At 37.4% G+C, this 16,067-nt stretch overlaps 1 protein-coding gene and 1 long non-coding RNA gene across 51 annotated transcripts in view; one reads left to right on the top strand and one right to left on the bottom strand.

The window, feature by feature from the left end:
• The window catches only part of LOC121725403 (protein tramtrack, beta isoform-like), a 554,986-nt gene extending 552,607 nt beyond the window's left edge, over positions 1-2,379 (bottom strand). For 41 of the 50 annotated variants that reach the window (XR_006035380.1, XR_006035381.1, XM_042112344.1 and 38 more), the window contains exons 1-4: positions 2,230-2,377; positions 1,906-2,137; positions 1,270-1,827; positions 1,120-1,194 (exon numbers count right to left, since the gene is read on the bottom strand). Coding sequence is in view for 47 of the 50 variants with exons in the window: in XM_042112344.1 (XP_041968278.1) it covers positions 1,120-1,194; positions 1,270-1,827; positions 1,906-2,116 (844 nt within the window). In the remaining 3 variants the exon portion in view is untranslated. Of the gene's footprint in view, positions 1-1,119; positions 1,195-1,269; positions 1,828-1,905; positions 2,138-2,229 lie in introns of all 50 variants that reach the window. The other 9 variants (XR_006035379.1, XM_042112326.1, XM_042112327.1 and 6 more) reach the window with 2 other exon arrangements.
• On the top strand, positions 373-15,848 carry LOC121725431. The gene is made up of 3 exons (XR_006035387.1): positions 373-383; positions 4,084-4,086; positions 15,512-15,848. It is a non-coding gene; the product is annotated as an uncharacterized LOC121725431 (long non-coding RNA).
• The last annotated feature ends 219 nt before the right edge of the window (positions 15,849-16,067 follow it).

The raw sequence follows: 16,067 nt of genomic DNA, 5'->3' as shown, positions 1-16,067 counted from the left end.
CAAGCGTGAGCATACGCCCACCTCGGACGAGCAACGTCCACACCAAGCGAGCGTACAGCGCGCGAGTCGCGCCTCGCCCGATGTGGACCCGCCTGATACCGCGTTAGCCCGGGCGCGCACTAGGGGCCATAGAAAGTACCTATGGCCGCTTGGCAGCGTGCGGCCAGGTGCGCGTGGTGTATGGCCGTTTCATACTAAGCCATCGATCTGGATGGCCGATAGTGCGAGCCCGGGCATAAACGGTACTTCAGTATGAAACCGCCAGACGCGCCCTTGACCGCTAGCGCGTACCCGGGCTAGGCCGGCGGCATGTGGACACACCATAAAGGCAGCCTGGGGGCTATCATGAGCTCTTAAATCCATTCACTTAACGTCCTTAGTCAGTATAAGGACGTAAAGTGAATGGATTTAAGAGCTCATAATAGGCCCCCCCCCCCCCCGAGTATCCACATGCCGCCGGCACCTATGGCACGGCCAGCAGTCTAGCCACCGGCTAAACGTGATACCCGGCTTCGGCGGCAAAGGACTGTGAAAGCCGGTGACAAACCCGGCGGCATGTTTCGTGTGGCTTCACCACAATACCGTACCTATTTCACTTACCTTTACTTACCGGTTTCCAATCACTCATACGATACGCTGCCATATTACCAGACCTGACCGACCGAATGCTACCTATGCCCATTGAATGAAAACAAAGACCTGTTTGAGTATATTTGTTTTCACTAAATTGGGCAAATTACCTTTGACCAGAATACCAAACAATACCTTTATAACGAGTACCTTCCTACCGATATGTACGTATGAACCAACATTACCTTCTATATTTTTACATTACCATTACCATTGAAACAATACCTTATGCCTCGATAAGAGCAATGTCTTACGCGACACCCTGTAACATTTCAATAAATTACAAGAAAACAAGGTACTAGTTACCTTGACTAATACTAAACTTACAAATCTCACTTATATTCTAGAACTCTCGTGATCTATTTATTAAATTTATACCGAAAATTGAAATAAAAATTTAGATCACGAAAATTTGCGAAGTTTAGTAGAGCTACCTTCTATTATATTATCATAATAGAAGCTAACCCAGCAATTGAAGAATAAACCTACCTTGTGCATCACCTACAGCTCCACCTTCCCCAGTCCCAGTAAGATTACCATCTCCCGTTGCCGAACTATCAAAGCCTGTAGAAAAAAAAGAGAAGTTAAAAACGACAAAAAAAAAGTAGGTAATTATACGAAAAGAATGACAATATTTACCAGTCATTTCCATATTAGAGTCATCTTCGCCGAAATTTGTTTCATCATTATTCGTGCCATCGTCATCTTCATCCCACATACTTTCATTAACAAATTCGGGTTCCATTTTCGGTGCCACGGCATTATTTTCATCTTCATCTGGTATCGTTACAAATTCGTCTTTAGCTGACCCTGACGGCCCAGCTTCTAAAGGGTCCACACATTTCCGTTTCGCAGGTCCACTTTGAGATGACGATGAATTATTTGATGCTATTGACGGCCTATTTGGTCTCTTAATTGCTACTGGAGTTGAGGAGGGCTTAGAATCTAAATCAGTCTCTAACTTAGTCATAACAGATTGCCTTTGTTGTGACGACCTCGGGCCTGGCCTTGAGGTCGGCTTTGGTTTGGATGGCGTGGAACTTTCTTCATTTGAATTACCGGTTAAACCTTTCACTTGAAGTTGTTCCGCTGTACTAATAAATGACGCTAATTCTTCTTGCTTAACATTAACTTCACCTTGATACATAAATTGTAATAAGTCTCTTAGCGCCGAATGACTAACATCTTTTAAAAATACTGCAACAATAAAACAATATTAGAAACACGAACGCCATTTCAGTAATGCGATAACAAGTCAGATCAAAATCCACGTACCTATGGGATGTTGAGTTGGGTTCATTTTGAACATTTCTTGAAAATAGGGAGAACATACTGATAAAACTAATTTGTGTGCTTGTAATAATCTGCCTTCGGCAGCCAATGTTACGTCTACTAGATCTCCACGTGACAGCAGGCCATGAAAGCCTGCTGACATATTCGCATGGAAATTGTTCCAACATAGCGAAAATTGTTCGTCCGACGCCATGATGGCGTTCGGATATTAATCCTGCAACAAAAAAAAAATGTAAGTTGAATGCAAATTGAAATGATGATCAACCATAGAATAGTTGAAGAAAATAATATTCAAATAATATTTACCTATCCTAATACTTTGTACTTTACGATTCCGATATTAGAAACATTTGAAAAATAAATAAATTATAATGTTTCTAACAAAGCACTTCACTCTTTCATCCCACGTCCTCCCCGTTTGAGCGTTGTTGGAGTTCTGATGACGCAAATGCGACGTAGTGCGTGTCGTCACAGTGTGGTAAGGTTATACGAAATCTGCACGAAAATTTTAAAAAATATTTTCTACTAATATTTGATTATTTAAAAGAAACTAATATTTGCAAATTATTAACTTTGTAATTGCACACTTTATTAAATATATTTTTTTGAAAAATACTACTCATATTCCAAAAAGGAATTATTGATCCATACCAGCTCTAAATACGCGACGTAGTCTACACAGCGATGTAATTTTTCTCATGCCGGCGCCAGACATAGCTTCATTGTTTGAACCTATGATATTCTATTATAAAAAAGGTAGATATCGCACTAGCGCATACAGTCTGATACGGCCAAATAAAGTTAAGTGCCTTCTTTTGAATTAGTTGCATGTTGGCAGCGAGTGAGCGACGAGGTGTCACGTTAGAATATCATTGTGACACGTTTTTGACTTAAAGTGCCAAGCTGCGTTTTTAGGAAATGCAAAAATTATAGTTAAATATAAGGTAAAAAAGGATGAAAAAGTTACGTAGGTACTTACCACAAGTAAGTACATGCAGGGCAAATCCATATGTGACTGACTCTACATTTGATACGACTTGCGTTTTATTTTGTCATGTATTATGGTTACTATCATGTTGTTAGTATCAATTTTAAGATGGCTTTGTAGCAGATAAAACAAGTTAACTTATGTAGAAAAAATGGTATACACTGTTGTTTTCAAATAGCATTTATTTAGTCAAACATAAACGTGACCGACAAATGGAAGTCGTTTCCGAGAGTGTTTGTAAACACCAATAATCTTTGTCTCTGTGTGCTTAATAACTCTACTTTGTATTTTTATCTAAAGTGCAATAAACAAACTATTATAAAATGGTTACCTATAACCTGTAAGTTATTTAAAAAAATATTTATTAGCAAAAGAAATTGTGACCGACACTACAGCCCAAAACGTGACCGACACTACACTCACTTTGTGCAGGTAAAAGTCGGTAGTTTTACATTAAACTTCAAAATTTATGTATCTCAGCACGAACAGTACGAACTCTAAAAGTATATAAAAGCTAATCAATAATGAGTTAATTGATTAAAATGCTGTTTTTGAACTTAAACGTCACAAAAATGAAATCACTAATAATTAGTCAAAAAATAACTCAACACGAAATCTTCTCAAAAACTATTAACATAATAACCCAAGAGGCACCGATAGGCAGACTTTCGTCATTTTTAAGCTAAAAATTTTCCATTTATATGAGCCCTATAGAGGTAAGAACGACCAGACACTATGGAGTTTCGGTCGCTATTACTTTAGAAGGTTTCCACTTCTGCAGGTCTATCTAACGTTCAATAAAGTTTAAAAATCAATAATTTTATCTTATTTTCTTGCGATATCTGTAATAATCTCATATCTTACTGCCAGTTTTTTGTGACAGTTGCTTCCTATTTCCAGGCATCGCAAAATTTTGGATTTTATTTGACTTTGAGGTGGTCTGGCAGGTTCTTAAAATAATAATTTAGCTTTCTGCTTCTCTCTCTGCTTTCTATAGCTGTTTTCGCCATCTATCAGCAAAAATAACAAACAAAACGCAACTTTTGGGCGTGATCGACTCTATAACGTGACTGACACTACAAAAATATTTTTTAGAGTTTAGGTGTTATAAAAAAGGTGACAAATGTTTAATGCCGGTAACATATTTTGAGTAACGCCGTCACGTAGGAAAGTTTGTAATTTTGTTGATGTAAAAGTAATTTTACTGTAGTTATAGACAAAAGTAATGACTTTTATGTGACCGACACTACAAATCGACACTGTGATCTTACAAGCCTATTATATCTGTATAAAAATGTTTTTTCATTAAATAATTTGTCGATAATGTTGGAAAATATCCAAATAAAAATTAATTACTAGATGTTTTCATGTACTTACTTGTGGTACGTAATTTCTTCATCCTTTTTTACCTTATCTATACTAATATTATAAATGCGAAAGTATCTCTGTCTGTCTGTCTGTCTGTCTCGCTTTCACGCCAAAACTACTGAACCGATTGCAATGAAATTTTGTACACGGTTATTCTAGAGTCTGAGAAAGGACATAGGCTACATTTTGATGTGGGAAAATATCTTATTTCCATGAAAATATCGATGAAAATTAATTCGCATTGCGCGTGGCCAGCGCTCATCCCGGGGGTCCTGGGTTTGAGTCCCGCAGGCGGAACAAAAAGTTTTCAATGTTCCTGGGTCTTGGATGTGTATTAAAATAATATTTAAAAAATCTTAAATTTATTTTATCAATAATATTATAAAAAATCCAGAAATATATTGATGCAATGAACATTTTAGTTCTAATACGACTCAACAGATGGCGTTTTATTCATTGTTACTTCATTGTTACATAGAACTAATCATACTTATTAGTTATTATGTTTTTGTTTATAGTTTTTAATACGTTAGAATATTATGTTTAATAATATTATCACTTGGTATAATAATAATCAATCTATCTTATCTTATAGAACTCCTACAGCATTTCTAAGGAGTTCGAGTGTACCGTGTTGGCCTATATTCCATCCAGAAAATATATCAATGCAAACAACATTTTAATTCTAATATATGAAAACAGATGGCGTTTTATTTTTTACTTCATTATTGTAACAGAACTAATCATACCTACTTTATTATATATTATTGTTTTTATTCATAACTAGCTGTTGCCCGCGACTTCGTCCGCGTGGACTTTAGTTTATAGCGCGCGGTGTCAACAAAATTTGTGTCAAATTTAGAAACTTTTTAAAACCCTGGTAAGTGGTACCCCTCTTAGGGCCGCGCTACACCGGAATGGCAGCACTGAAAGTACTCGCCTCGCCGCTGCCGTTCCGGTGTAGCGCGGCCCTTAATTAATCAAAATACCCAAAAACAGCTGTGCAGTGTGCACATAATCTATACTAATATTATAAATGCGAAAGTATCTCTGTCTGTCTGTCTGTCTGTCAGTCTCGCTTTCACGCCAAACGCCAAAACTACCGAACCGATTGTAATGAAATTTTGTACACAGATAGTCTAAAGCCTGAGAAAGGACATAGGCTACTTTTTTACTGGAAAAAAGGGTTGTAAGGGTCGTAAATTTGTTCAAAAAATTCATAATAGATGGCGCCGTGCGTCTTCTACATCGCGCTGACGCTTGCTCTAAAGTCTTCCTATAAGAGGTGGTATCATCTTACATTTAAATCTCGATTTTTTTTTGTTGTTATATCTATTCTACGGTATTAAATAACTCAGTACTGTATCTGTGCAGGAAGTGAAGTAACCTTAAGACCAAATTTCACCAACGACTGTTAAAGTTAATGCTCGAATTAGTATCACGTTAGCTGTTTCGTTTTTCATATGAATGAAAGAGAAGACAGGACATTTTAACAAGCTGTTAACACTAACAGACGTTGGTGAAATTGGGGCTAAACCTATCAATGATAAATAGTTTATGGGTAAAGTTGTGTAATTGGGGGGCTAAATAAGCTTTAAAATTTGGCATAAAATATAAAGTTTAATATACAAAAATGAAGTACTTATTGTGTGCACACTGCACAGCTGTATTGATTTATGGGGTACCAGGGTTTTTTTATAAAAGCTTTTGATACCAATTTTGTTGACATCCGCGCGGACGAAGTCGCGGGCAACAGCTAGTTAACTATAATTTTTGCATTTCCTAAAAACGCAGCTTTTCATTTTAAGTCAAAAACGTGACACAATGATATTCTAACGTGGCACCTCGTCGCTCACTCGCTGCCAGCATGCAACTAATTCAAAAGAAGGGACTTACCTTCATTTGGCCGTATCAGACTAGTGCGATATCTACCTTTTTTAATAATAGAATATCATAGATTAAACTAATGAAATCAATAGAAATGACAAAAAAACAAATAAACGTATTCAAAACATACGTTTCACCTTCCTTAACCTATTTTCCAAGTGGGAGAGCCATGCTTCGGCACGAATAGGCCGGCTCGACCGGAGAAATACCACGTTCTCACAGAAAACCGGCGTGAAACAGCGCTTGCGCTGTGTTTCGCCGAGTGAGTGAGTTTACCGGAGGCCCAATCCCCTACCCTATTTCCTTCCCTACCCTCCCCTATTCCCTCCCCTTCCCATCCCTACCGGAGGGTAGGGATGGGAAGGGGAGGGAATAGGGGATTATCTATAATTACCCTATTCCCTCTTAAAAGGCCGGCAACGCACCCGCAGCTCTTCTGATGCTGCGAGTATCCATGGGCGACGGAAGTTGCTTTCCATCAGGTGACCCGTTTGCTCGTTTGCCCCCTTATTTCATATTAAAAAAAAACAAAAAAAAAATTGCCGAGCGCGTGTTGACGCGGTCACATTGTTTACGAAAAGTGAAAACTGATCCCATTTTAAAATTTTGTTCCCGAATTCGGCCCTAATATATTTTTTCACATCAACAGATAGCTTGAGAAGCTTATAAAATTTAAAGTGTTGAGAGTAATTCTTATGTTATGGTATTTTTTCGTAAGTGTCATCTATGAGTTCCAAGTCTAGCATTGGTGCTATTACCTCAGTACTAAGAGTAGTGTATACGCGTAGAAGTGTATACGCTTCCAACGTAATATTTCAGCGCCATATCAGCAAAAATTGGCGGTCTTACAAATATAAGTAACAACATTTATTATCTTTTTTAGGTGGTAAGTAGTTAGATTTGTCTCTTGAAGTCTTACGTGGACGTGAAATAATATCAAATCTTTTTAATATGATGAAAAAAGGATAAGAACTATGTGTCGTCTTTAGAATGTTAATAAATTATGTAGTTTTAAAAACGATACTAGAATAGACGGTATAATAAACATACTTATATTAGTTTTACATTAAAATATTAAATATTACGAAAAATCAGCATTTGATTAAAAATATTCTAAATAAATATACATAACTAAATCATTACTCCATCAAAAAAAGGGATGGAAGATGTCGTGTTGTAGTTGATCATTAGTTATAATATAATATACTCTATTGCACAGAGTTAAGGTACAAAATTAATCGTATTTATTTGCACGATAGTGTTGCCAAGTAATTTATTATGGTAAAAGTTGTGCCAAATAATGTTGAAATTTGAAATATAAAAGAAATTCTAAGTCTGCTGTCTGTTTCGACTTTCGAACTTTCGAAGAAGGTAAAAGCACTAATAAATACTTAGTATAAACTAGCTGTTGCTCGCGACTTCGTCCGCGTCAACATAGTATAATAACAAAGATGGATAGTCCGCTAACAAATATGAAAAAAGTAAACCAAAACAACATTTTTTTAAGCGGCCTCCACACGCTGACTGTTTGTCACAAACACCGCAAACAGCAAACAAAGTCCCAAACAGCAACCACAATCACCCAACACAAACAGCCAACCACATGCTTGGCGAACGTTCATTACATTCCGAATCGGCAAACATGGCGGACGACGAGCTTGTGGCAGCTATTACTTTCGGGTTGACATAATATTTTTATTATAAAGTAAAGTAAAGTAAAAACTTTACTTTACTTACTATTAACCTTTTGCCGATTTTTGTGATCGGCATCTTTGGAATTCCAGAGACATAATTTACAGGCTCATTTTGATAAGCCTCCAAAAATGTCAGAATCGTAGGTGCTAACCAATCACTCAATTTTTACGCTTTGCGCGCCAACGTAAAAGTATAGCATTACTGATCACAGATTACTAGTATATATTTGTAGACTAGCTGTTGCCCGCTTCTTCGTCCGTGTGGACTTCAGTTTATAGCGCGCGATGTCAACAAAATTGGTGTCAAAAGCTTCAAAAAAAAAAACACTAGTACCCCTTAAATCAAAACAGCTGTGCAGTGTGCACATAATATTTCAGTTTTTATAATTAAACTTTATATAATATGCCAAATTTTAAAGCTTATTTAGCCCCCCAATTACACAACTTTACCCATAAACTATTTATCATTGATAGGTTTAAGGTTACGTCACTTTAAATAATATAATGTACTGACTTATTAAATAACGTATAATAAATAACAATCGAAAAAAATCGAAACTTAGATATTTGATGATACCATATCTTATAGAAAGATGTTGGGCAAGCGTTAGCGCGATGTAAGAGACGCACGGCGCCATCTAGTATGAATTTTTGGAACTAACTCAATTTGAACAAATTTTCGTATTTTCACCCCCTTACAACCCTTTTTTCCAGTAAAAAAGTAGCCTATGTCCTTTCTCAGGCTTTAGACTATCTGTATACAAAATTTCATTACCATCGGTTCGGTAGTTTTGGCGTGAAAGCGAGACAGACAGACAGAGATACTTTCGCATTTATAATATTAGTATAGATTACTGATCGCTGCTCAAACGTATGGATACGTCGCAAACTGTTTGCCAAACATCCTTTGATCTGGCAAGAAAAACCGACACCGACACAATCAGGCAAACACCGACAAACACTCATCCGCACGTCCGTGTTTGCTGTTGGCTGTTTGCCATTGTTTGCCAAGCATGTGGATGGGGCTTTTGTTCGACAACGGACGACCGACCTTTAAGGCCGCTCTACACGTTGGCCGTGTTTGCCGAACAGAAGGGGACGGTGCTATACCAGAAAGAAAGACGCAAATAATTCAATCTCTTTTTTTAGTATAGCTTTTATTTTGTACTTTAAAAATTAATAATGAAATTAAAATAAAGTAAATATTTTTTGTCTACTTTTGCTAAGATAAAAAAAGATACAAACAATGAAAAATTTTTAAATCTCTTTAAACAATATTATTAACTTTTGTAAAGAGAATTACTTACACATTTTTTTAAATATATTTTTCATGGGTCGAAAGCACCCAAATTTGAGATTTTTCGAACCTTTAAAAATTCATATCTTTAAAAATATTTACTTTATCGTGGAAAGTCATAGGACCTTTTTTATTGGTATTTCAATAAAGAATATAAAAAAATTGTTCGGTTGAAAAATAACAATTCCTTGCAATTGTTTAAACAATGTTTGTGTGCAATATGGCACCGGGTTGCGCCCTGGCAACATGCATTTATATCATCAGGAGGGCAATTTGAAGAGGATCGCATAAAAAATTGAGGTGGATTAGTTTTCGGTACTCATTCGGTAGTTTTCGGTATGAGCTCCGTGATAAATATACAGCTGCAGCTGTTAGCGACTCAACATCAATTTTGAATCCGTCCGCACATTGGCGCGATCCAAAGCATACTGAACGATCTTCCTATGTGTGGATTACTCACAAACGCCGTTGCAAGCGCACTGCCAACGCGTCTGCCAACGCGTCGGCCAACGCGTTCGTCTATATGGGGAGGCGGCATTATATCATTTATAAGTCATATTGTTACGTGCTAGGGTTCGAGGATTCGGAGAGAAAGACCTGGTGACTCTCTTGAAGACTTTATTAACACTGCACTAAACACTAGGTCACAACACTTAGCACTAAGTCCAAACACTAATCACTAGGTCCAATGACTAAGCACTATCACTGTCCTAGGTCGTATCCAAGTCGCAGGTTTCACTGGTGCACTCACTATTGATCACTTGTTGTCGCCTCGAAGATCGCTCAGATTGAACTGAATTGCCGGGCCTGCCTGCGGCTCTTTTTATATGGCGAGACGAATTCCAGAAATTTCCCGATTTCACGTAAACAAGTAAACAACCGTGGGAAATTTCTAGTAGGCTCGGGCATGTGCCACAATAAAACTGCCGTCCTTGCGATAAGTGCAGTAAGTTGAATTTAATTTAGACCTTATGGACTCAGTCATAAGGTCTAAATTCAAACACGCTAACAAATAAAGGGTAAGCACGTAAACAAACATTGGACCTTTTTAGAAGGTTCGAGTATGTACTTGCGCACCACGTGTCCGTATACCATGTACCGTAACACTACTCCCCTCTTAGAGATGCTCGTCCCGAGCATCATTGTTACTGCCATGGTAACGCGCCAGACGGTCTATGTGTACCACTCTGAATGTCCCTCTTGGTTGCTTTTGAATCCTGTAAGTCACGTTATTCAATCGGGTAACCACTTTGTATGGGCCGTCCCACTTGGTCTGCAACTTTGGAGATTTGCCTTTTCGGCGAGTTGGGTTATGCAGCCACACCAGTGACCCTTCTTCGAAGCCGCTTGTATTCGATTTCCGGTCGTATCTGGTCTTCATGTTCTCACTTGACTGTAACCCATTTTCCCGAACCATGGCATGTATATAACGCATCTTTTCCCTTAAATCGCAGACATAATCTGGTACGGTCTTTGGTTCTTCCGGTGATCCTCCTGTCAAAAGGTCTACTGGTACTCGTAGTTCTCTACCGTAATTGACATACGCCGGGGTAGCTTTTATGCTCTCATGCTCGGCGGTACGGTACGACAGAAGGAAGAGCGGTATATACTTGTCCCAGTCCTTTTGTTTGTCATCTACCAATTTCGCCAAATGCCTCTCAAGGGTCTGGTTAAATCTCTCAACCATTCCATCAGACTGTGGATGGTACGCGATGGTCCTCGTTTTATGCATTCCCAAAATTCTGCACACTTCCTGGAAGACCTGCGATTCGAAATTCCTGCCCTGATCGGAATGGATTTCTAGAGGCACACCAAAGCGAGATATTACTTCTTCGACTAGCTTAGAAGCAACTGTTGTAGCTTCCTGGTTTGGTATGGCGAACACTTCGGGCCATTTGGTGAAGTAATCCATGACAACCATGAAATACTTGTTTCCTGATTCCGTTACAGGAAATGGCCCAGCTACGTCAACTGCGATTCGTTCCCACGGTGCGCCAACGTTATACAAGCGCAGGCTCCCACGGCTCCTTGTCTGTGGTCCCTTCACTGCTGCGCAAGTAGTGCATTTGCGGCACCAATCCTGTACATCATCTCGACAATGCAACCAGTAGAATCGTTCTCGCACTTTCGTTAACGTCCTCTTTACTCCTAGATGACCTCCTGATACGCCATCATGCATTTCACGGAGAACATCCGGTACTCTCGTTCTTGGGACAACTATCTGAAGATGGAACTCTCTGCCGTTGGTCTTCTCCCATTTCCGGTAAAGTATTCCGTTTTGAAGAATCAGACTGTCCCATTGCGCCCAGTACGCCTTAGTGACAGCGCCAGTGGGTGCAACCTCACTCCAGATTGGCTTTACGTCATCCCACTTCTGACACCAGTTGTTACGTGCTAGGGTTCGAGGATTCGGAGAGAAAGACCTGGTGACTCTCTTGAAGACTTTATTAACACTGCACTAAACACTAGGTCACAACACTTAGCACTAAGTCCAAACACTAATCACTAGGTCCAATGACTAAGCACTATCACTGTCCTAGGTCATATCCAAGTCGCAGGTTTCACTGGTGCACTCACTATTGATCACTTGTTGTCGCCTCGAAGATCGCTCAGATTGAACTGAATTGCCGGGCCTGCCTGCGGCTCTTTTTATATGGCGAGACGAATTCCAGAAATTTCCCGATTTCACGTAAACAAGTAAACAACCGTGGGAAATTTCTAGTAGGCTCGGGCATGTGCCACAATAAAACTGCCGTCCTTGCGATAAGTGCAGTAAGTTGAATTTAATTTAGACCTTATGGACTCAGTCATAAGGTCTAAATTCAAACACGCTAACAAATAAAGGGTAAGCACGTAAACAAACATTGGACCTTTTTAGAAGGTTCGAGTATGTACTTGCGCACCACGTGTCCGTATACCATGTACCGTAACAATATTGTAGTTAGGGAGGCGAATAGGGGAATTTTCGGTAATACTCGAGCGTGGCAGTTTAAGATATGAGAGATACCTTGGACCTAATAGAACAACCTTGTAAAGTATTTAGCTCTATATGTAGTGACTAGTGACGGGCACCTGGGATAGACGATCAGATTAGTAAAAAAAAATCGATAGTCTAAAATACTCGAGCGCGTCAGATTAAGATATTGGGGGTTGATTTTAGTGTTTTAAGACTAAATTTAACTAATCTGACGATAAGTCTTTGACGCCGCCGAGTTATAGGGTCGCAAACTTGTAAAAAAAAAACGTTAATCCGGCATTCTCGAGCGCGATCTTATATTTTTTTATTTTGAAGAATATAATCTAAAACTTACTAAAAATACAAAATCTGGTTTCCTCATGACCGGAAGTGTGGAGGAGCCATTTCGTCTTCCGAAAAACGCGTTGCGGCATATAAGTCGCGAACGATACATTTTACAAAAAAAAGTTTAAATAAACAAAAAAGGTAATTTTATTTTACACAAAAAAGGTCTCTGTACCTACATTTTTGTCCAAAGTTAAAACTTTTTGACTTGAAGCATCATAAAAACTCAAACTCCCGGTCACGAGACGCTTGATGTAGGTAAATTTTTGTACTTCTATAATATTCTCTCAACAAAATTACTGAATAGAAATAATTGTTACGGATGTTGCAGGCACTCAGCAGGAAAGAATTGTGGATGAGGAGCCACAATATGAAAGTTCCAGTGAAGAAGAAGAAGATGAATTGTATTGAGCAAAAATGTAAAGATCATACATAAAAATACAATTATAATACAATTTTTATATCATTTCATTTTTTTATACAATAAATAATACAATTCATACTACATTTCATCTACATTTACGTTGGTTGTAAGTATCTGTCGCTTTATTATCATTCTTAAATTTCCCGTTTTATCAAGGAGAAAGGAAGGAAAAAAAAGAAACCAAAAAACCTTCCGGTCAGATTAAGAGAACCCACCAACATTTTTGTCAGATTAAGAAAATATGCTTTCAGGATACCAAGACCGAACCTTCCCTATGAAAATCTGACGCGCTCGAGTATTTCAAAAAAAATTTTTTTTTTGCATTTTCAAAAATTCATCGTAACTTATCGTCACGCCGAAATCGTCAGTTTTTTTAAAGGGAGTTTCCTTGGGGCCTACTTAACACTCCTTCCGAAAATCTGACGCGCTCGAGTAATTTTTTTTTTGCATTTTTGACTACTTTCTATGCCTACCCCCACTACGCAAACCGGCAGATTAGTATACCGATGTTATCAGAGGCACTTGGGGCATACGTAGTATGAATATCTGACGCGCTCGAGAATGTCCAAGTAAGGTAAAAGCACTAATGGCAGACGCTTTAAGGAAACATAAAACATTTGAATGTTATAAAATATATATTTATGAAAATAGAGGATTGATAACTTCTTCCATGTCCTCAGTAACTCACAAAATAAAACTATTATAATTATTGTCTGACAAATCAATCAAAAATATATATTATTGGTCTTTTTGTAAATTTTGTCATAAGTACTAATATATGACATCACAATAAACGAACATCACTAATAGTAGACACCAATATGAACTAATAGTTGACATAGAACATTACATTACATTTTACATTTTTCCTATTATTAGGTCTTTATTTGCCGTTTTTTTAAAGATTTCATTTACTTCATCATAGTAACTACATGCATATGAAATATTATCCACGTTGTCTCCAGATTCTATCCATTCTTCTTCCATGCTGAAACTATCTTTCCTCTTATTTTTATTTTTCATATTTTTTTTCTAGTAAATTTATTTTCAGTCTTTAGTCTTCATGCTTCTCTTGCCTCTTCTTTTTTCTTCTTTCTTTTCTTAGCTCTCCTTTTACTGCTAAAAACTAAAGCAATCGATTTTTAGATCAGTACAAGGTCTAATATGTCCATTTTCAGGTACAGTAGTTCTATATATAGTTCTATAATCTATATACGACAGTCGGTGCCTGACCGCGGTCGAGTGAGGACGTCGTAATTCGTATTACAATTTACGAATTTCATTCAAAATGACGAGTACTTGGTCTCATAATGAATGAAACTATATTAATATGATAAAGCCGAAAATTTATATGGATGTTTGTTACTCTTTTACTCAAAACTACTGAACAAATTTTAATGAAACTTTACAATAATTATTATAGCTTTTACATTATATATGTACATAACTCCTGGCTCTTTAAGGCGGGATTATAGGCCACTGACGTTTTAGAATTTGAGGCAAACTAGCTCAATAGATGGCGCTCGAAAGGTAAATATTTACATAGCAAGCCATCGTCGATTTTAATATTTTCAGAAATAGTGTGATCACGAGGTAAACTCGACATACAGAGTAAGGATTAGCAGAGAGGCCATGTTCACCACTTGATATAAACGAAATATTTAATGAATTTTGTATTATAATCAAATGATGTATTAGGTATTTAAATATGATGTTTGTTCTGTACTCAGTACTCACGAACATAAAAAATGTATTTCCTCTAAATAATACATATACAATGTACTTATAACAAATTAAAGTATTACCCATACCTATACAAAGTGTAACAAAACTAAGTAATAATACTTTAGGGTGTGTTTGTATTCCTTGTAGAGAGTTCACTGTGAAAGTAGCAGCGCTGAAAGACCAATTTTTTTCACTTTTGTATGGAGAAACTCGTGACGCTGGGGCGCTCGCCCATGCAAAAATAAAAAAAAAATGGTCTTACAGCGCTGCTACTTTCACAGTGAACTCTCTACAAGGAACATATACACACCCTAAATTATTATCACTTAGTTTTGTTACACCCTGTATAGTTCATTGCATAAATATAAACTTGTGCATGGAAAATACGCCAACATTACGAATATGCCATAAAATAGTTATAAAGAAATACTATATTATTTATCATATTGGCGTATTTTCCATAGAAACATGGAACTCAAAAGTAACTCTTTTAGCACTGCTACTTTCACAGTGAAAATTATAATATAATATACGTACCCCAAAGTATTAATACTGAAGTCGATTTAAAATTCGGTAAAGTAGATTTAAAAGTTCTTAGCTACAATAATTTCATCATCGTCAGCTCCCTCTCTGCTGGAAAATATGGAGCTTATTTTATGACCTCAATGAGAAGGGTTCAAGTATTTTTTTGTGTTTGGGTTTATTGCAATAGCTTTAATAAATAGCCCTTAACCCTAGGTCTACCCCATGACAATCACTTGTATCTGACGCTGCAGCATCACCTGGAATCTATATAACACCCTCCAAAAGTACAAAAACTAAAACTCTACTTGCAGCAAGGTAACGTTTTTGACCCGCTTGACAAGTTTTTAATTAGATTATAATTTTCATTATAGTTATGCAGATCATATTCATATTTTCTTTGTCATTTTCAGGAATCTGTTCCCAAAAGAGACCCTTGGCCCGGGAAGTCTTCGCTTTGCTATCTATCCGTCTGTCTGTCTCCAGGGTGTATATTGTTACGAACTTACGACATATAATGCCATCTAGCGTCAAACCGAATGGAACTTATCGGGGGATATTATACTCTCAAACAACATAAAACCCCTACTCGATACTAGATGGCGTTAGGCTTTCAGAAATATTACGGGAATCGGGTACATTCTAGAAAGGAATGGAAGGAAATTCTCGTACGTTCTGGAACTCGTCTCGGCCCATATAAATAGCCACTGGTAGATGAGTCAGTCGATAGCACGTAACAATATCAAGTAACGCGGTAGCTAGAGAACTGAAATTTTAAAGAATATGTATTCTTGTTGTTACCATTACAACAAATAGGAACAAGCTAAAATGAATATTTAAGAGGGCTGGAATATTCAAAGCAAAATTTTAGACCTTTTTTGTTTGACATCAATAATTCAATAATGGCAAGTGTTTGAAATATTTAGGAAATATGTACC

Source organism: Aricia agestis, chromosome 3, assembly GCF_905147365.1.
Source record: "Aricia agestis chromosome 3, ilAriAges1.1, whole genome shotgun sequence".
In the NCBI taxonomy this organism is placed as follows: Eukaryota; Metazoa; Arthropoda; class Insecta; order Lepidoptera; family Lycaenidae; genus Aricia; species Aricia agestis.
This window is presented reverse-complemented; position numbering and strand designations above follow the sequence as displayed.